The sequence below is a fragment of the Pediculus humanus genome, genomic scaffold (genome assembly GCF_000006295.1).
Source record: "Pediculus humanus corporis 1103172107590 genomic scaffold, whole genome shotgun sequence".
NCBI lineage: Eukaryota > Metazoa > Arthropoda > Insecta > Psocodea > Pediculidae > Pediculus > Pediculus humanus.
Genome location: NW_002987204.1, coordinates 117,057 through 137,003, shown reverse-complemented (window position 1 = coordinate 137,003; position 19,947 = coordinate 117,057). Strand labels below are relative to the sequence as shown.

At 26.4% G+C, this 19,947-nt stretch overlaps 4 protein-coding genes across 4 annotated transcripts; 3 read left to right on the top strand and 1 right to left on the bottom strand.

Annotated features, from left to right (window-relative positions):
* Positions 1 to 3,004: 3,004 nt before the first annotated feature.
* Positions 3,005 to 6,439, top strand: Phum_PHUM227260 (exocyst complex component, putative; the record flags this gene model as incomplete). The annotated part of the gene is made up of 13 exons (XM_002425861.1): positions 3,005 to 3,009; positions 3,049 to 3,112; positions 3,203 to 3,330; positions 3,533 to 3,650; positions 3,792 to 3,989; positions 4,141 to 4,389; positions 4,468 to 4,796; positions 4,911 to 5,166; positions 5,254 to 5,486; positions 5,567 to 5,759; positions 5,855 to 6,011; positions 6,085 to 6,245; positions 6,341 to 6,439. The coding sequence occupies 13 exons, from the start codon at positions 3,005 to 3,007 to the stop codon at positions 6,437 to 6,439; spliced, it is 2,190 nt and encodes a 729-aa protein (XP_002425906.1).
* Positions 6,440 to 7,132: 693 nt separating this feature from the next.
* Phum_PHUM227250 (protein arginine N-methyltransferase, putative) lies at positions 7,133 to 9,243 on the bottom strand (the record flags this gene model as incomplete). The annotated part of the gene is made up of 4 exons (XM_002425860.1): positions 7,133 to 7,561; positions 7,655 to 8,083; positions 8,297 to 8,569; positions 9,199 to 9,243. 4 exons carry the CDS (start codon positions 9,241 to 9,243, stop codon positions 7,133 to 7,135), a joined length of 1,176 nt encoding a protein of 391 aa, XP_002425905.1.
* Positions 9,244 to 9,977: 734 nt separating this feature from the next.
* Phum_PHUM227240 (at-rich interactive domain-containing protein 5B, putative) lies at positions 9,978 to 17,512 on the top strand (the record flags this gene model as incomplete). Its single annotated transcript, XM_002425859.1, has 18 exons — positions 9,978 to 9,998; positions 10,349 to 10,616; positions 10,896 to 11,064; positions 11,341 to 11,559; positions 11,647 to 11,726; positions 12,149 to 12,273; positions 12,355 to 12,597; positions 12,677 to 12,841; positions 12,924 to 13,391; positions 13,540 to 13,971; positions 14,043 to 14,265; positions 14,349 to 15,340; positions 15,448 to 16,089; positions 16,242 to 16,615; positions 16,699 to 16,781; positions 16,874 to 17,155; positions 17,248 to 17,388; positions 17,469 to 17,512. The coding sequence occupies 18 exons, from the start codon at positions 9,978 to 9,980 to the stop codon at positions 17,510 to 17,512; spliced, it is 4,971 nt and encodes a 1,656-aa protein (XP_002425904.1).
* Positions 17,513 to 19,032: 1,520 nt separating this feature from the next.
* Phum_PHUM227230 (uncharacterized protein) lies at positions 19,033 to 19,538 on the top strand (the record flags this gene model as incomplete). The annotated part of the gene is made up of 2 exons (XM_002425858.1): positions 19,033 to 19,176; positions 19,329 to 19,538. The coding sequence occupies 2 exons, from the start codon at positions 19,033 to 19,035 to the stop codon at positions 19,536 to 19,538; spliced, it is 354 nt and encodes a 117-aa protein (XP_002425903.1).
* Positions 19,539 to 19,947: the final 409 nt, after the last annotated feature.

The following is a 19,947-nucleotide window of genomic DNA, read 5'->3' as shown; positions in this document are numbered from 1 at the left end:
AGAAATTAAAAAAAAAAGAGAGAGAGAGAGAGAGTGAGAGAGAGATGAAAATGATGATGATGATGATGGTGGAGAAAGATAAACAAGACAATTTTCCTTAACTTATTAAATTAATTTCTTTGTGTGTGTTTGTTTTTGGCTAATTACAGAATTTGAAGTTGTTAAAATTTATTTCTTTACTCCAATAAAACCCTTAAAATATTACTATCCATCTCTCTCATTCTCTTTCTCTCTCTCTCTCTCTCTTTCCTTTCATATTAAAAAAATTGTTAATTACAGTAAGAAATACTCATCATTATAATTTTTTTCTTTTTTTTTTTTTTTTTTTTGAATAATTTTTGTGTTAAAATTTAAAATGTGTAATAATAATAATAATAATAATAATAATGGTAATTTTTGACATTTATTCATATAAAAAAGAAAAAAAGGTAATAAGAAGAGTAAGGAAATTGTTAGGCTCAAATAAAACGATATAATGTATATATAATTGTGAAAACAACAACCAAGTTATTTTTACTATTAATTTATATGTAAATTTTTAGGATATACGTGAGAGAGAAAAAGAGAGAGAGGAGAGAGAAAGAGAGAGAGAGTGAGATTCTACTAGATGAATACTAATAAAAGCTGTAAATAACTTTTCCAAAAAAAAAAAAATGACCCCATCTGCACCGACTAATTTCCATCTCTTTATATATATATATATATGGAAAAATGAAATTTTCATCCTATTCAAACTTCTATATATATTTTTTTTTTTTTCTTATCTTCTTACGCCCTTTTTTTTCTTTCTTTTTTTTTTTTTTTTAACCGGTCACATAAGTTTCAATTTATTTGAAAAGTTAAATAATATATTGCTATTTTACGAGTCTCAAAATGGAAGAGAGATACCTTTAAAAAAAAAAAAAAAAACTCTAACTTAAAAGATTCGTTCTCTTACATTAAAAAAAAAAAAAGAAAAAAGTTAAAAAGAAGACACGAAAATGTTTTTACCATAATGCAATGAAAACGAATTTTAAAAAAAAAAAATAAAATAGACGAAAAGAAATATTTTTTTTTTTTTTTTACTTTGTGTTTTTCTTTTTTCTTTTTTCTTTTTATCATCACGTTAGTAAAAGTTTCCAACCGATTATCAAAGAGATATATTGCTCCTTCCTTTCAAAAAAAAAAAAAAAAAAAAAAAAAATAGAAAAGGAAACCCCTCAAAAGTCACATTAACTCATTCACACATTGATTTACTTTTTTTTCCCCCCAACCTGAATTTATTTAAACAAAAAAAAAAAATAAACTTGATAACGTTTTAAATTACTTTTAAATATAAAACAAATAATAATAATAATAATAATAAAGTAGAAGGGGGAGGAGTAGCAGGAGGTAGGTAGGTAGGCAGGTGGGTAGGTAAGTTTTTAATAACATTTGGAGTCATCATATTTATTTATAACCTTTGTTAACATTAAATAATATGCATGGGAAAATTATATGTTACATATAATAATAATAATAATCAATAATAAATAAAATTTTCTTTCAATAAATAATAATAATAATAATAATAACTTGGATTTACAAAAGGAAATTAAAAAATCACAATAGATTGACTTATATGGTATTAAAAAAGAGGACAATGATAAAAAATGGAAGGGTGGGAAATTTTTTTTTGTTTTTCTTCTCTTTGGGAAAAGAAGAAAGATTTGATGATGATGATGATGATGATGATTAATGATAGTTATTGGAATAACGTCAAAATAATAATATCCCCATAGCTACATGATAGTTATTTTTTTTTAAAAGAGGAAAATTTAAACAGTTAAAAAAAAAAAAATTGTTTCTTATCACACAGACTTTAAATTTAGATTTTTGAATTTTTTATAAAGTTTTAGTTTAAAAGTGCTGAGCTGTCGATAAAAAAAATCAAACGATTTAAAAGTAAGCACGTTTTTCTGTCGAATTAATGCTTTGTTCGTGAAAAGAAAGTAAAAAAAAAAAAAAAAAAAGAATTTTCTCAAAATCATTCCCATATTACCTACTACTGCTACATACATACATTGTATATGAATAATTTAAAATTGAAGAAAATTTATGAATAAATATTTAAATGAATTTTTTTTTTTTTTTACGTTTCGATGGGGGGAAGAAAATTTTCTTTTTAAATTTATGAATGTTCCTAATACTTTTGTATTAAATATGAGTTTTGCATGATAATATTAATTGAACATGTTTTTCATAATGTTTTATATTTAATAAGTTTTTAAATAATGAATAGAATAGAAATGCTACTAATAAGATAAATTAGTTTTTTTTCTTTTTTACAAAATAATTATTTATCATTCATATTTCAAATAAAAATAATTAATTGTATAATTGTTAATGCAAATAATAAAATTTTTTAAATGACAAATTTTTATAAATTTATATATACATTTTAAGGGTTTTTTTTTTGTAACGGTTTTTGAGTTATGGGGCAAGTTTGCAATTTTTTATAACGTTACAACAATTCTTTAAACTTTTTTTTTGAAATACTTGTTCATAATGTTTTATTTGATAATTTTTGACTAATAATTACTCCAATTGAAAGAAAAATATGTATAATTTATAATTAAAATTAAATTTAAAGTTTAAAAAAAAAAATCATGCCATACCTTAATGTTATGATGAAAAAAATATCATTTTGTTTATAATAACACGTTTTTTAACTTGATAATTTTATACTTAATGCACTTAAAAATTTTAACAACTCTTAATTTCTTTCGAAAATAACCAACAAAAAAAACGTTTAAATTAAACTTTTTCTAAATATACTCACAAAAAATACTTGTTAGGTTACAAATAAAATTTTCAAATTTTATTACTCTATGAAAATGGCGTCAAAATTTTGACAGTAGTATCAATATAATTAGTTGAACTGTAAATATTACAAATTTGTGTACAAATAAAAAGTTTTTATACAGTATTATATTTCGCTGATTTGTATAATTGTTATAATTATGATATTATTAGTGTTTTAAATATGATGTACTTTTTGATATGAAATTAATTTTAATTTTACTTTAGAATATTGAAAGTAAAACATTTATCATTGAAAATGTTAATGCAATTTCTTAATGAAATTGAAAAGGTAAATTAATCAAAATTACAATTAGTTTTTTTAAAAAAAATTTTTTTAATTATATAAAGAACTAAAAGAATTACTATTTTTTTTTTTTAGGAACCATTTGATCCGGATGAATTTGTTGAAACTCTGGCATGGAAAACTTTAAGCTTAGATGCAAATGGAAGTGATTTAAATACATTTGACCCAGTGCTTTTACAAGAAACATTTACAAAAGCAATCAGGTAAGTATCTAAATATTAAATTTAACAACTTTTTTTCTTTTTTTTATTGTAAATAATAATAAGTATGTATTTCAAGAATTGAAATATGTTTATTACACCTAGGTGATTTATATATATATTATTATTTTTATTCGAAAATGTAAAATTTGAATATTTATTTTGTTATTATTTATATTATAATGTAAGAAATTATTTTTTTTAGAGAATTAGAAACATTGCAAGAAAAACAAAAAAAGAAATGTGAGAAACTTGAAGCAAAATTTCGAGAGGAAGAAGCAAACGATTTGGAGAGAGTCGAGCATCTCCAGGAAAGAAATAAGGTAACTTAAAGTGTGTAAAATAAAAATTATTTTTAGACTTGTTAATGCAATTTTTCTTCTACTATACTTAAATTAAACTGCATATTTTATCAGTAGTCAATTTTAATTTAATTATTTATATTGTTAATATTTTTTTTTTAGGTTGCCATTGATTTGTTTCGAAAACTCGATGAACAAATTAATTTTGTAGCTACCAAAGTTATTCATCTTGGGGAACAATTAGAAAGTGTCAACATTCCAAGATCGAGAGCTGTTGAAGCCCAAAAATTGATGCATTGTTTTGAAGATTTTCATATATCATCAGCTGTTTTAGATAATGTATTTTTGGAAAGATCAAAAGTAAGTTATAATTTGCTTTCTTAAAATTTAAATTACAAACATGTATAATATTGTTATACATATGTATAATAGTACTATATATTAATAGTTAACATATTATACATATATTAATAGTTACTTATATTCCTTTTACAAAATTTTATATTTTTAGATTGATGAAGCGGCAGATATTATACAAAAATTATATTCGATAGCCTTGGAACTTCCAGAAGAAAAATTTGGAGAAACTAAAAGAAAGATAAGTGCTAAATATGATGAAATAGAAAGGAATTTAATTGAAGAATTTACAAAAGCTCACAGAGCACAAGATTTAGGAAGAATGAAAGAAATTGCTAATTGTATGGTTCACTTCAAAGGATATGGTCAGTGTGTTGATTCGTTCATTGAATACAGTCAAATGGTAATTTATCGATAATTATTATTAATATATTTTCTTTCAACATTGATACTACTAATAAATTTTTTTTTTTTTTTTCAGAAAGCATTCAGTGGAAACACAGTTTTTCAAGAAGTAATACCACTTTGTGAAAAAAATTATAAAATTATTAAAGAAGTTTTTAATAATCCAGAACAAGTTATGGCTAAATTTGCTTTAAACATATACCATTTAAAACTTCAAACATACATTTCTTCCAAATTGGCTGATAAAACGGATACTGAAAAATATTTAAAAAATCTTTATGATCTTTACACGAATACTTTAAAATTATCTGAAGAAATGGCTAAATTTGAAATGGGAAATGATATTTCTTATTTAAACAAATTAACAAAAGGAGTTTTTCACAAACATTTAGATTTTTACATGAGGTATGTGACGACATAATTCTTAATAAACATTTCAAATTGTATTTAAAAGTTTGAGTGCTAATTAAACATATAAAGTTTTCAAAATAAAAACCATAATTTTTCTGATAATTTCAGCATGGAAGCTAAATGTCTCGAAGATAAATGTAACGTTATACTACGCCGTTATTACGAATCCAAGAATCATCAGAAAAAAGTTATACAAACGGGAGGATTTCAAGATTTTCGAAGAGATTTACAAGCTGCTATAATAGCAAGAACAAACATAAATATAGCACAAATAGAAGATTACGGTGGGGAAACGTTTGTTTCGGAAGAAGTGGCCATTGCTCTATTACAAGAAAGTAAAACTTCTTTTCAAAGATGTCAGTTGGTAAGTTTTTATTTCTCCTTATTAATTCCATATACCTAATAATGATAATAATATTAAAATTAAGAAAGTATAATTTTTTTGTTTAAGCTTTCTCAACCTGTTGATTTACCGGGAAATGCTCTTCAGATAACAAACATCCTATTGAAAAATTTAATTACCGGTCACATTGATTACGCATTAGAATTGGGACTTCAAACAATACCGATACCAGAAACTAAAAATTTTCCACAAATTTATTTTTTCGATATTGTTCGTAGGACTAATGCAATTATTGTTTTGTTGGAAAAATTGTTTAACGACAGCGTTCTTCCCTTAGTCGAGTAAGTCGCATAAAAAAATCAATTTCTTGGTTTTCTTTTTCTTTAAATTGATATAAAATTTCATTTGATAACACTTCCAGGGGTACTCCCAAGCACAACGATGCTCTCCTGAAGAAAAAAAGCATGCTTGAATTAGTAGAAATGAAATTGGACATCGGTTTGGATAGATCTATAAATGCAATTATTGGTTGGGTTAAAATATATTTACAAAACGAACAAAAGAAAACGGATTTCAAACCGGAAACGGATAATTTAGATACTTTGTCATCACCGGTAAGTGGAAAAGCATTTCCTTTTTCTTTTTTATAATGATTTTAATGGATTTTAATTAATAATTTAAATTCTTGTACTATTGTTTGGAAAACTAGGCGTGTTTAAATGTCGTCCAATACATTTCGAACGTGTCGCAAAAGATCAAAGAAAGTTTGGACGATAAAAATTCGGAATCCGTTTTGACAGAATTAGGTACAAGGTTTCATCGGGTCGTTTACGAACACCTACAACAATATCAATTTAACACGGCGGGTAAATTATTATCAATCAATAACGCTTTTAAATTGAATTTGTGACAATTTTTATTAATTTCATCATTTATTAGGGGCGATGTGTGCAATTTGCGACGTTAACGAATACCGGAAATGCGTTAAAGAATTTAAAATTCCGCTGGTTAACACACTTTTCGAAACTCTTCACGCTCTTTGTAATTTACTATTAGTTAAACCGGAAAATCTTAAACAAGTTTGTAACGGTGATCAATTGGTGAGTCATTTATTTAATTTTGTGTTTTTTAAAAAAAATTGTATTTAAGGAATTATTTGAGACGAACAGTTTAAAATGGTTTTTTAATGTTATAGGTCGCGTTAGAAAGATCCATATTGTTAAATTTTATACAACTGAGAAGCGATTATAAAAGTCAAAAAATATCCAATTCAGTTAAAGGTTTATCATCATAAAAATTTTTTAAAATTTTATTTTACGTTAATTTATATTATACCAAGAGTTTATTATTATTATTTTTTTTTTTTTACGTAACATATTAAGCCTAATTTATTAAAATTTATGAAATTAAATAAGAAAAATAAAGAATTAAAATTATTATCATTATTAAATTTTTTTGATATTTGTTGGTACTTTTAAAAATGTACAATTTCTCTCGAATGTTTTATATCCAAAAAAAAGAAAAAAGAAAAGAAAAGAAAAAAAAAACAAACAATTTCAATTGATTTAAATTTTATTAAAATTTGATGAAAATAAATGTGAGTCGGTTGCGGTAAATGATATAAATCGTAAATTACTTATAAATTAAAAATGTTACGAATTGTTCATTTCTACCATTTAATGTAGAAAAACCATTATTATTATTATTAATATTTTTTGCACTCACTTATGAAAAGTATATTTTAAAAGAAAAAAAAAAAATACCGCAAAAAAAAGAATACTGCAAGAATTGGTTAATATATATATATTTAACCGAATAAAAATTTTTTTTTTTTGTTTTTTTCGGATTAAAAAATTAAAAAAAAAAAAAAAAAAACAATTTTTTGAAACTAAACGATAAAATGCTATTAATCAAACTGCAGATAAAAATTTTTTTGTTTTTTTTTTTACGTTCGAACAAAAAAAAAAAAAGAAAAAAAAAAAAGAATCTAACGCATTCTGTATTGATTAGTCTCGTGAACTTGGCACAAATCTCCGGAGAAATTTAACGTAATAGTAAAATCTAAATCTCTGTTGTTCCTTGCGTTTGGTTTCATCGAAAACACGCCCGTTATTTCTTCCTTTTTTTTAACAGTTACGTAATTATTGAAATAAAAAACTGTTTGTTTCCAATGCGTGTAAGGAGCTTCGGGTGCGGTACTAAATCCGATTCTTTTGTGACACTTTGTAAATTCAATATTAAAAAAAGTAACCAGGGCTTGAATGTAATCGTTACGTCGAGCTTCCAAATGAAACTGAGATGTAAATTCTAAGTCTTCTTTCGTAACAGTGTACAAATTAACCTCTTTCAATAATGAAGCATTTGTAACAACTTGTTTCGGATCGACTACATCAACAAGTGGTTCGCTTATGGCAACCTTAAATTAATTAATTCGATAAATATCAATTATGTGCTCATCATCATCATCATTATGTCCTACTTACAAATGGAAAATTTCAATATAAAATACCTTTCTTATGGGAGACATATCAAAACCATAAACATCATCCCACCAATTTATTTTTTCATCCTTATACTGTCTGTCTTCGATCCCTATTACGAATAGTGTGGCTCGATCTGGAAACAACATTCCATCTTGTTTCAACCATTTGTCTCTGGCATACAAAACGGTATCGAGCATACTTTCGTAGAAAAGGCAATAACCCATCCATTCTGAGATAATAATATCAACTTTTTCAATACCATCGGGTAATTCAACCTCTTCAACTTTGCCTTTTATTATAGTAATTATGTGATCTAACTTATTAATTTCTACTATTTCTTTAGCATATTCTACTATATTCGAGCATTCAATTCCAAAAACCCTCGCAGCTCCAGCTTTGGCTGCAAACATTGATAATATTCCAGTACCACAACCAATGTCTATGACAGTTTTACCCTTTAAAAAACAATATTTATTACTTTACATATAATTGAATTAATTAGAATTTTTAAAAAAATTATTTATAAGAAATACGACAATATCGAAAAAAAAAGTATATATATATAAGCTTTAGTATTTTTTATTAATGTGGACAACCTTAATTAGATGATCACTAATAAAACACTAATTAGATAATGTAATGTATTTAATTTGAAAAACACAACTTACTTGAAAAAGGTGTTTATTATGATACATAGAGTTTCTATAAGTAAGCGTCCTAACTTCATCTTTTAACATTTCTTCATGAATGCCAAAATGTGCATATGAATCAAAATAATAATCTTTAGATGTCATTTCATCTACAGAAACAAAAACTGGCTTTTTAGGCCAAGATTCAACTGAAACTTTTTCTTTTTCTAAATTATCCATTATATCTTTTTTTTTATATTCTTTGGTAATAACATTTCTTTGTGAATCTTGCTTTAAAAGTTCTGAAGTAACCTGGAAGGAAACTAATTATAGTTTAACAATTAACAATTGTAAATTGAGACACTTTAAACTATAAAAATTTTACAAAACAAATTAAAATTTTATATTTAAAATGCCACATTACTTAATACATAAAATTTTTATAAATTACCAGGTCTAAATTATAAAATATTACTGTGTTGGATAAACTTTTAATTAATATTAACGGTAAAAGAAAACGTTGAAAGAATTTAATTAAAAATGAATAAAGGATCTCAACTAAAAAATTCTTAATGGTAGTAACATTGGAACACGTGTAGTAAACTAACTTTGGTCTAAATAAAAAACGATTTAAATATTTTCAAGTATAACCTAGTAAAAAGTAAATTTATGCAATAATTTATCTTTACTATAATTTCTGTATTTAAAATAACCTTGGATTTTATTTTAAAAAAATAAAACTGCAGCAAACCAAAAAATCAAAATAACAAATCATAATGAGTTATATTTAAAAAAAAAAAAAATGGGGAAAAAAAGAAAAAAATTAAATGTTTGCAAATAAATTAAATTAAAATTTTAAAAAAAAAACTAATAAAGAAAATGGGATTTTTTTTTTTTGAAAATGAAAAATCTAAAAGATAATTTTTAAATTTCATAAATACCTCTGCTTTTTTTGCAAGCACCGGTAAAACATGGAGAGAAGACATATTGGTTAGCAAATGGTAACACTAATGTTCGTCGTAGAAATGTCAAAGAATGAGGTTACGTGACGTCACGCTTATGTTTTTTTTATAAATTTTTTTAAAAATATTTATATAAATTATTTAATTAAAAGCACATAAGGAAATTTAAATAGAATTAAAATTAAAAATGATTTTTTATCCGTTTAATTATTTAACGAAAAATACTTTTTTAGCTTGGATTTTTGTCAACCAATAAGAGCTCTTTGTTTAATGACGAATAAAAACCAAACTCTCTAGTATTTAAGTATCGGCTTGCCTGCAGGGTAGGGAGTGTGACACTATTTTTCTTTTTTTTTTTTATTTGCGTAAAAGAGTGGGTTGGAAATGTTATTCGTACGTTAAGTGTGATCCATTTAAAACTAAAAAAATTATGATTTTATTGTGTTATTTTAATTATTCGGGATGAGGCAATTATTCAGTTGCTGACCATGTTGGTAAGTATTGCTGTTATCAAAACAACAAAGATCAAGGTATTTTTATTCAGGCTTACAGTTTCTATTTTTTTTTTTTTTTTTTTTTTTTTTTTTTTGGGCTTTTCTGTTTTCATATTTTACTTTTTCCCATTTCCCCAAAAAAAATACCCCCCCCCATACATTTTAAAAATCAGTTAAAAATTAATATTATATTGAATGCATAATGGGAAAAATATATATATTGGTTTTTACTTATTTAATATAAATCATCATTTACTTTTAAAAATGTGTTTATTTTCAATTTGTGTAGCATTGTTAAAAATCTAGTTCCCTAAATATTTAATTTGCTTGTCGTAGCAATTTTAACTATTTCTTATTATTAAAAGTAAAATATATTTCTTATATTTTTTAATAATTCATTTTATGTATTACAAAAAAAAACGCCAAGATTGCTAGGGTACGTTGAAAATAAACGCCAAGTTTGATACTGAACCAGTCATTATTGCGTAAAAAAAAAAAAAAAAAAAAAAATCTCTTGTTATATTTTACAAAAAAAATTTTTTTTTAAAATGTTATTTATGTTGTATTAGATATTTTAATATTTTATTTTTTATTAACACATATGTTAATAAATAAATAATTATTTAATTTTACAGACGGACGAACCACCTTATTTGTCTGTTGGAACGGAAGTTAGTGCAAAATATAAAGGAGCATTTTGTGAAGCAAAAGTGAGAAAAGTTGATAAAACTGTTAAATGTAAAGTATCATTTAAATTAGGATCTGGCACTTATACTGTGTTAGACAGTTCAATTAAAGGTACCTTAAGAGTGGGAGCTTCTGTGGAAGCCAAGCATCCAGAAAAAAAAGATTTTTTCGAAGCAACAATAACTAAAATACAAGATTGCAGTCAATATACTGTCGGTGAGTAATATTTTAAATGCTTTACAATAAAATTTTTAAACAGCTATTATATTACTGAAGAATTATATTTTAAAATGTTATTACTGTAATAAAATTTGTGATATTAAAATTTATCTGTATTAATTAGATGAATTTTTTATTAAAAATATTACGAGTAGTTTAAATTTAGCAAAAATTTTATTATAAAGATAATTACAATTACATTTTTAAATAAAAATGATGTCTTTGATGTTACAAAGAAAAATTTTTTAATCCTGTTTCTTTTTATTTTCACTGCAGTATTCGATGATGGAGATATAACAACTCTAAGAAGATCAGCATTGTGTTTAAAAAGTGGTAGGCATTTTGCAGAAAGTGAAACCTTAGATCAATTACCACTTACTCATCCAGAGCATTTTAGTAATCCTGTCGTTGGTGGTGGAGGAAGAAGAGGAAGACGAAGACTTTTGTAAGCTTTTATTCTTTTTTCGTTTGTTTAATGCATTTCCTAAGTTTTTAAAAGCAAATTTTTAGTAGTTGAAGTAGTTCAAAATTTAATTAGTTAAATTTTTTTTTTACAAAAATTTAAAAAATAAAAACTTTTTATTGAATTTTTAAATTTTAATAAATGCTAATATATGGACTATAAATGTTTTTTAAAAATGTGTATTTTTAAATACTTTTAGAGTAGACCTACACACTCCACTTATTTTTTTTTTTTACATATTTTAAAATATATTTTCAGAGATGATAGCAGCGGAGATGAAGATACAAATAGAAAAGGGAAAGCTAAGGAAGAAAAAGAAGCGGATGTTGGCAAAGTGGTTTGCGTTGAATTAGGAGATAAAAAGAAAGTTAAGGACAATTGGTTTCCAGGTTTAGTTGTTTCACCAAATGCTCAAGATACAGTTCAAATAAGAGTGAAAGATGAATATCTTATTAGGTCTTTCAGTGATGGCAGATAGTAAGTGTTAAAAAAATTATTATTATTATTATTATTTTTTTTTTTGAGTTTTAATGAGTTATTCATGTAAAATTTTTATAATTTCAGTTATACGGTGCCTAAAAAAGAAGCATCAGAGTTTACTAGAGAAATTGGCATTAAAGTGGACAACAATACTCTTAAGACAGGTATGAATCCGACCTCTTGTAAATTTATATAGTTTGTTTGTAGAAAAATTTAGAAATGGTAGTTATTTCACCTAGCATGAAATCGGATAAATTACTAGCCTCAAGAATTAAGATGCTGGGGAACTTTTTGGCGGTTCTTTGGAAAATTATATTACTCTGACAGGAATAAATGAGAACCACAAGATTTAAAACAGGAAATAATATTAATGCAAATGCCATAGAGACGGGGAATTGGTGGGGAAATTCAAAATACGCGTACAGGACCAAGAGGAAAAGAAGGCTAATTTGAAAATTACAATCGTATTTGGGAAGAAGATTTCTTGAATAATTGAAAATAGGAGGTTGAATAATGAGGCCCAAATACAACCACTATTTTAAACAGAGGAGGGAAGAAATTAATTTTTTCTCATTTCTACTTTCAGCTGTAGAAAAAGCACTGCATTTTATTGATAAAGATGAATTGCCCCCTCATTGGGATCGAGAGCTTTTATTTGGACTTTTGGAAAGTGATATCAATAGTGATTCTGATGATGGCTTGGATTCTGACGTAATATATTCTATATTTTTCAAATTTAATAAAGTTTTTTGTAATATTTATTTCATGTGCTTAATAATAAATCATTTTTAGAGTTCCGATGACGAGCCTAGAGAAGAAAAAGATCATTTCGTTGCGCAGCTATATAAATTTATGGACGATAGGGGAACTCCAATTAATAATTGTCCCTCAATCGGTGGTAAAGACTTAGATTTGTATAAACTTTTTAATGTTGTTCATAAATTAAATGGGTACAATAGAGTTACTAATAGAAATCAATGGAAAAACGTATCTACAAAGTTGGGATTGGGCATCGCAGCCAGTACCATTACTCAGGTAAATTTTAATTTTGAACAACAAAAATTGTTGTTATTTGCCAAAGTATCATAAATAAATTTTTCATTCGATTGTTTAGGTCAAACATGCATATAAAAAGTATTTACACAGTTTTGAAGATTTTTATCGAAAATTGGGATGCACTATGGTCAATCATCCAAGAAATAATAGAGCTAGAAATAAAAGTGGAAGAAGTTTAATAAGAGATAGAGATCGCGCATCTAACGTTACTAATCCTTCAAAGGTATTATTAACTAAGTCGTATAATTTTTTAATCCATTTCAAAAAAAAAAAAAATTTAATATTTATGCAATGTTTATTTTTAGGTCAAATGCGACATACCTACCGTTGAAAATTCTAAAAATAATTCTAAATCAGAAGAAATTCCCGAAAAAGATATTACGTATGAATCAAAGCCCAAAGAAGAAATTGTTTCCGATAAAAAAGAAGACAAAATAAAAGTTAAAGAAGAAGAAGTCGAAAAACAGTTGAAAAATAAAAATTTGAAGAAAGAATCTAATGAAAATGACGAAGTTTCGGAAAGTGAGGAAAGCGTTAGCGTCTCGGAAGAAGCGTACACAATGAGCAGACCAACTTCGAGTTTACGAAAAAAATTTCCCACTCTAAAGGCATCACCTGTTATTGTTAGGGAAAAACGAAAGGCAGACGGTACTCTCGATGGAAGAAAATGTAAACGAACCAGAGTATCAAAGTCTCGATCAAGTAGTGCATCCGACCTGAAAACGGGAAGCGACAACGAGGAAGATGGGAAAAACAAGGAAGTCGTAAATCAGGTACGAAAGAAACATATTACACAATTCGATTTAAAAAAAAAAAATACTTTGTATAAAATCTAAAATTATCGTTTTTATTTTTTATTTTTTTATATAGAGAAATACAACTCGTTCAAGATCCAAAGAAGATATTAAAGTAAAAAAAGAGTTTGAAAAAGAAAAAAAAATCAAAACGGGAAATAATACAGAAACGCAAAAGAAAGTATTACCTGTTAAAGGAAAAAAACACGAGTTGGAAGAGCCACCCATTCCGAAGAAGGGAAGGAAAAGACGAAATACTGATACCGGGGGAAAATCACCAAGTGTAACAGATGAAGACTTAAACTTGCCGTTTTTGCCTACTTACAAATCGGTGTTTATCGGAGATATTCTCAAAATATATTACGGTGCTCCTGGCGAACCTAAAGTCATTTACGAAGCAAAGGTTGTTGATATAAAAGAAAACGAAACGGGCGAAACGGTTTACTTGGTACACTATGCGGGTTGGAATTCTCGTTACGATGAATGGGTTAAAAGAAATAAAATTGCTGATAATTTAAACTGGACTCCGGCTCGAAACAAAGTGGGTTCAGTTAACAAAGTAAGAATTTTTCTCTTATTTACGTTTTTATATTTATTTATTTTTTATAATTTATAAAATTTGTTCTTCAGACGTCTAAATCAGCAGTTCAAAAGCGTAAACAAGTTCTTGTTAAAACCGAACAGGCTTCTAATGTGGGAACAACCGTAAATACTCCGTCACCTGTTTCTTCAACAACTTCAGGTAGAGGTAAATCTGCTGTCTCTTCTGCACAAGGAGTAGGTAAAAGAATAACGAGGAATACGGGAGAAGTTAAATCTACCAAACGGACTCGTAAAATTTCCGGACAAAGTGGTGAGTTATGATTAATAAAAAAAAATATTTATTCATTTATTTTTTGTATAATTTCTAATTTTTTTTTTTGAACATTGAAATAGATTCTGAAAGTGAAAGCGATTTAGAAGAGTCTACATCTGAAAATGAAGGAACCAAGAAGGTTTTAACTGCTACCAAAGAAGAGAATGCATCTAAAAATCCTGGTCCTAAAAAATTAGTTAAATCAACGAAAAAAAAAATATTTAAAAAATCGGAGGAAAAACCAATTTGTGAAAATCCAACCGAAGGTACGGTTAAAGTCAAGCGCGCTAAAAAGTTAGGTTTATCAAAGGAAAAAGAAAATGAGGAAGAAAAGAAAAATGCAGCAAATTGTGAAGAAGTAGAAGATGAGAAAAATTCAACTGAACCAAAGGGCTGTGATTTTGATTTGAATGAAATACGGTCGGAACTCAAAGGGATTGACAAGGCTGTAAAAGTCAATGCCGAGTTGGTTATTCCAGAAACTTCTAAAGAAACACCGGCTCCCGTTACAACGGAAACAAAAATGCCTTCTCTCGAAGAACCCGTCTGTATTAAATCGGTTACGTCCTCTCCTTCGTCGGAAGTTGTAAAGGAAGAAAAAGAAGAAGTTGTTAAAGTGGCAGAAGAACCACCAATCCCTGAAAAAAAAGATGTAAAAGATGATATTTACGAGTTTAAAGAACCTGAACCTTTTGAGTATCAGGAAATTTTGCGACCTATAAATAGAGTTTTCGAAGAGGGAGACCGCTCGCCTGAGAAAATAATTAAAAAACCGATTGTAATGCCGGAAAAAAGAGATGTTTGTAAATTTGAAGTTGATGTTAAGAGTAGATTTAGGAAAACGATTGGTAAAAAAATGAAAGAGGGAGGAAGCAATGTGGATGCAATTAAAGAAAGCAATTTAAAAAGTGATAAACCCGAAGCATTACCCAAAATCGAATCCTTCTTGGTTAACGACTACTTTAAAAAATCTCCTGAAAAAGAAATGCCTTTATTGAAAACAGAAACTGAAGTTCAAAGGTCAGTTACACCACCTGAACCCGTTCGAATACATTTTGCAGTTACTGAAGAGGTATAATTTTTTTTTTTTTTTTTTTGTAATTGAATTTTTTTCATTTAAAATTTTTTTGTGCCTTAATAAATAATTATTGTTTTTTTTTTTTTTTTTTTGAATTTTAGAAGCCTTGCACGGAAAAAAAAGTATTTGGAACAAAACCCGAAGAAACATCCGAAAAAGAAGTTATTTTTAAATGTCAAAACGAAACGGAAACGTGTAAATCGCCGCCGGCATCGAAAATTTCTCCCGAACCTCCTAATCTCACCCCCGTCACTAATAACCTCCTCACCCTGATAAACGAAGATAATAAATCCAACGACGATGCATCTAAAAATGAAACATCGCAAGAAGATGAAGATGATCCCATAAGTGCCGCAATTCAACGAGTTATTGCTCAATCGTCGATAGATGATGACAGTGATGACATGGAGCTGTTTACTGTATCCACGTCATCTAATACAATCGTAGAAGAAATACCTAATCGTTCGAAAAGTAGTTTAATACCTAACGAACCTAATACGGAACTGTTAATTAGTAAAAAAGTTTGTTCAAAAAGAAAAAATGTTGGAAAGAAAATCGCAATCAGTAAAGAGTTTGTGATAGACGATTCTAGTAGCGAGAGTGATAGTGATAGTGCAGAAGAAAGATTGGTCATTGTTAATGACGACGAATCAACAAACGATTCAAATCGTAGCCAAAAAAATACAGTAATTGGATCGGAAGAAGACAAGAAATCAGTACCGACCGAGACGAAATTCAAGAAAGTAGAAGAATCAAAAGAAATAATAAATACGGAACCTTCAACAACACCACTCAAGGTAAAAATTTAAATTTTTTTTTGATGTCGACATTTATAGAAAATTATTTTTTTATTTTATAATTATTATTATTATTATTATTATTATTATTATTGCAGAAAACGCCCAATTCCGATCCACCGTTAAATAAAAAGACAAATTCTCAATCGAAAGTGGAAGAGGATTGGAAACATCAGAAACAGGAGAAAATATCAGAAGAAGAAGGTGAAAATAACATTCGATCTCTTCTATGCGAAGAAACTATTCCCGGAAGTCCAGCCCCTCTAACGGAAAACAAAGAACCCGCGGAGCCAAAAATTAACGTTTTGGAAATACAATTTGCAAGCAGTTCACAACCCGTATCACTCCCTCCTCCCCCTCCTTCGGTATGTAATAATAAAAGGGAAGGAAATGATGCGGCGGTCGTGATGGACAACACGCCGCCAACAACTCCAGAAAGCAATTTGTCTTCTATGTCGGGATCTCCTAGAGAGTGAGTCGCATCATTTTTTTATTTTGATCCTTTTTTTTTTTTTTTTTTTTACTTTTTTTATTTTAAATGAAATTTTATTTCAGTGATAGAGTCGGTTCTTCGTCTCTGGATAACGAAAGTTCAAAATCTCTTAGAGATTCATCGGAGGTCGACTTGGATAACGAACGTGAGTTGAACCGTTTTTTCTTTTTTTTTCAGTTTAAAAATTTACATTTTTTAATAACACAATTTTTATTTAAACGAATTTTATCATTTCAGAACGAATTAAAAATTTAAAATTTCCTAAAAAGTCTGAAAAGGATTTGGAACCGTTGTCGAAGAAAAAACGTCGAAGCAGGAAAAGATCCGAATCGTTGTCCGAAGGAGTGGGTAAAAGAGTTCGTCAACCCGTTGGCAGACCTCCTAAAACCAAAGATTTGGGAAGTGACAGCGATGACACGTCAGAAAATTCCCAAACCGGAACTCACGCCGTCAACACGGAATCGTTAATTAATTCTAGATCTCAAAAGCCATCAAAGTACAATTTTTACTGCGAACTCGGTGAGAATAATAAACCTCCTTCAAGTTCTGAAAATATTTAAAGTATGAGTATGACGTCATTAAAAATGGACGACAATTTTTCTAATTTTCAGATCCAGAATTGGACGCGACGCAAAGGATAGCACTCCTTGAGCAAAAATTACAAGAATGCAGAAAGACTTATATGAACGTGAAAAGTAAATTAGCGTCAATAGATAGACGAAGAAAGAAGTTGAGAAGGCGTGAAAGAGAAGGTAAAAAAAATTTAAAACACCTTGGAATTCAAATAAAGTTTATAATAAAATAAAATAAAATGAAAAAATTTTTTTTTTAGCTCTTAAAGTATCAAAAATGTTGGAACGAATGACAGAACAATAAAGAGGGGAGAGAGAGAGAGGGGGGCAGTGTCAGAGGCGAAATACAAAAAAAGGAATAAAATTTTTTATTTATTAAAAGGAGATCACACACACACACACACACACACACACACCATTTGGTTGAAAGATACAATAAAGATTATATAAAATAGCCAGGATTATGCTCCCATTGCCTGTCAGTGAAAATTTATTTTGTTAAAAGAGGGAAATTTAAAAAAAAAAAAAATTAAAACATTTTTAAATAATTTATTTATTTTTTTTTTTTGTTTACATTTTCAGAACAAAAAAATTATTTGTCTCTCAGTTGCCATCAGGACCTGCTGTTAACGTTGATTCAATTAGAAAATAAATTTTTGAAATTACGATATATATATATATATATATATATATATTCCAGTGAATAAATAACACATTTTACTTGTTGTCATGTATTTTTTTTATTATTATTATTTCTACAAAAGTTTTTATAGAAAACAAATTAATTGGTAACTATTTTTTTTTTTTTTTTAATGTAAAATTTAAAAAATTTTTATTGTTTTAAACGATAAAAAAATGTTCCGATGTAGAAATATATATATATATATATATATATATATATATATATATATATATATATATATATAATGAAAGTGACACAGTGTATTCGTTAATTTTATTGTCAATAATTGTATAAATTATTTTTCAGTACTTAAGTTGTAAATTTATAGAAATATTTATGAATAAATTTTTAATTTTTTTTAATAATAAAATTAATTATATTTTATTCGAATGTAATATTTATTTTTTTATGTGCCTTTTATTTAAATTTTATAAAATATTTGAGAATAATTTAATTGTGTTCTAAAGAAAAAAATATGATATATTTCATTTGCCTGTGTGTGTGTGTGTGGAAAATTATATGATTTTTTTTTTTAAATTTAAGCTTCGTAACTGTGTAATTAATAATACATAATATATTATTATTATTATTACTCGTTTTTAAATTGTGCATTAAATAGGAAAAAAAGTTTTTTTTTTTTGGTTAAATTTGAAGAATTTAATTGAAATTCAATGTACTTTAAAAGTAATTTTTTTAAAACAAATTTATTTTCTCTATGACTTTATCATTCTGTAAAATGAAGGTATTATAATGTGAGAAAGAATATTATTTTTTTTAAACTCAACTTAAACTTATTATTTTAAATATAGTTTGTTAAAAACAAGTTTTTATTATTAAATTTTTATATAATTATTTTAAGGAAAATTTTTTTGTGTAAATAAACGAAATAAGTTATGTAAAATATACTTAGTAGTGAAATTTAATATTTATTATTGTATACATTTTATGCTTTGTGTTTAATAAATTTATATATGTATGCTATGTACAAAGGCACATCTATGTGTAATTAATATTTAAAAATGAAAAGAAAAAAAAAAGAAATTTTGTGAAACGAACCTGCTTTTAAGTCTCTCATAAATAGTCTTTATTTATTTATTTATCTCTTTGTCAGAATATTTATATATTAGAAAAATTTCAAAAGAATGGGGAGTACTGCAAAAGGACTCATCTCTGGATTTATATGCAGGTTATGTTCAAAAATGAACAGATATGTTATTTTAATATATAGTGAAGAAGGAGAAAGAATGGGTTTGGCAGAAAAAATTAATTTGCATTTGCCTATAACTGTAAGATGTGTTCTTGATAAAACTTTTAAATGTATTTAATTTTCATTTTGCTCTATTTAGCTGCAATTTATTAATATATTTATATCTGTACATCATTTTTCATTAAGAAAAATTTCATTCTAATAAAAATTATTTTTTTTTTTATTTTCTAGGTAACGAAAAATGATCCACTACCGAAAACTGTTTGCCTAAATTGTATCAACAGACTTGAAAAACATTCACAAATGATTCAAATGATTACTAGGGCAGAAACTAAATTTGACATTTACAAAGAAGAATTGTCAAATAATGGTTCTCAAAGATGTATTGATGGCAATGAAAGAAACCTATATGAAAATAATGACAGTGATAGTGATAATTGAAAAAAAAAAAGTTCAATCATTTTGTAATAAAATTTTAACATATACATATATAAATAAATCAATCAAAATATTAAATATAACAATTATATTGTAAATTATGAAAAAAATAAGAAGTGTACTATTACAGTTTTATTTTATATAATTGTAATTTAATTTGTTTAGAAAATAACTCGATAAATTATTCCTTTTGATATGTGTTCTGCTGGTATTAAGTGTGTAAAAACGACAGAAGCAATTTCAACACAACTTATATTAAAATTGTTTCTAATTTTTATACATTATTATGTAGTTGGTCTGCATAAAAGTCTTCATCAATAGTATTATTGATCTTCCTTTAATTTCTTAAAAAGTTTACAAAACTAAAGGTTGTACACATTTTTACTTCAGAAGTTTGTCACTTAAAATGTCA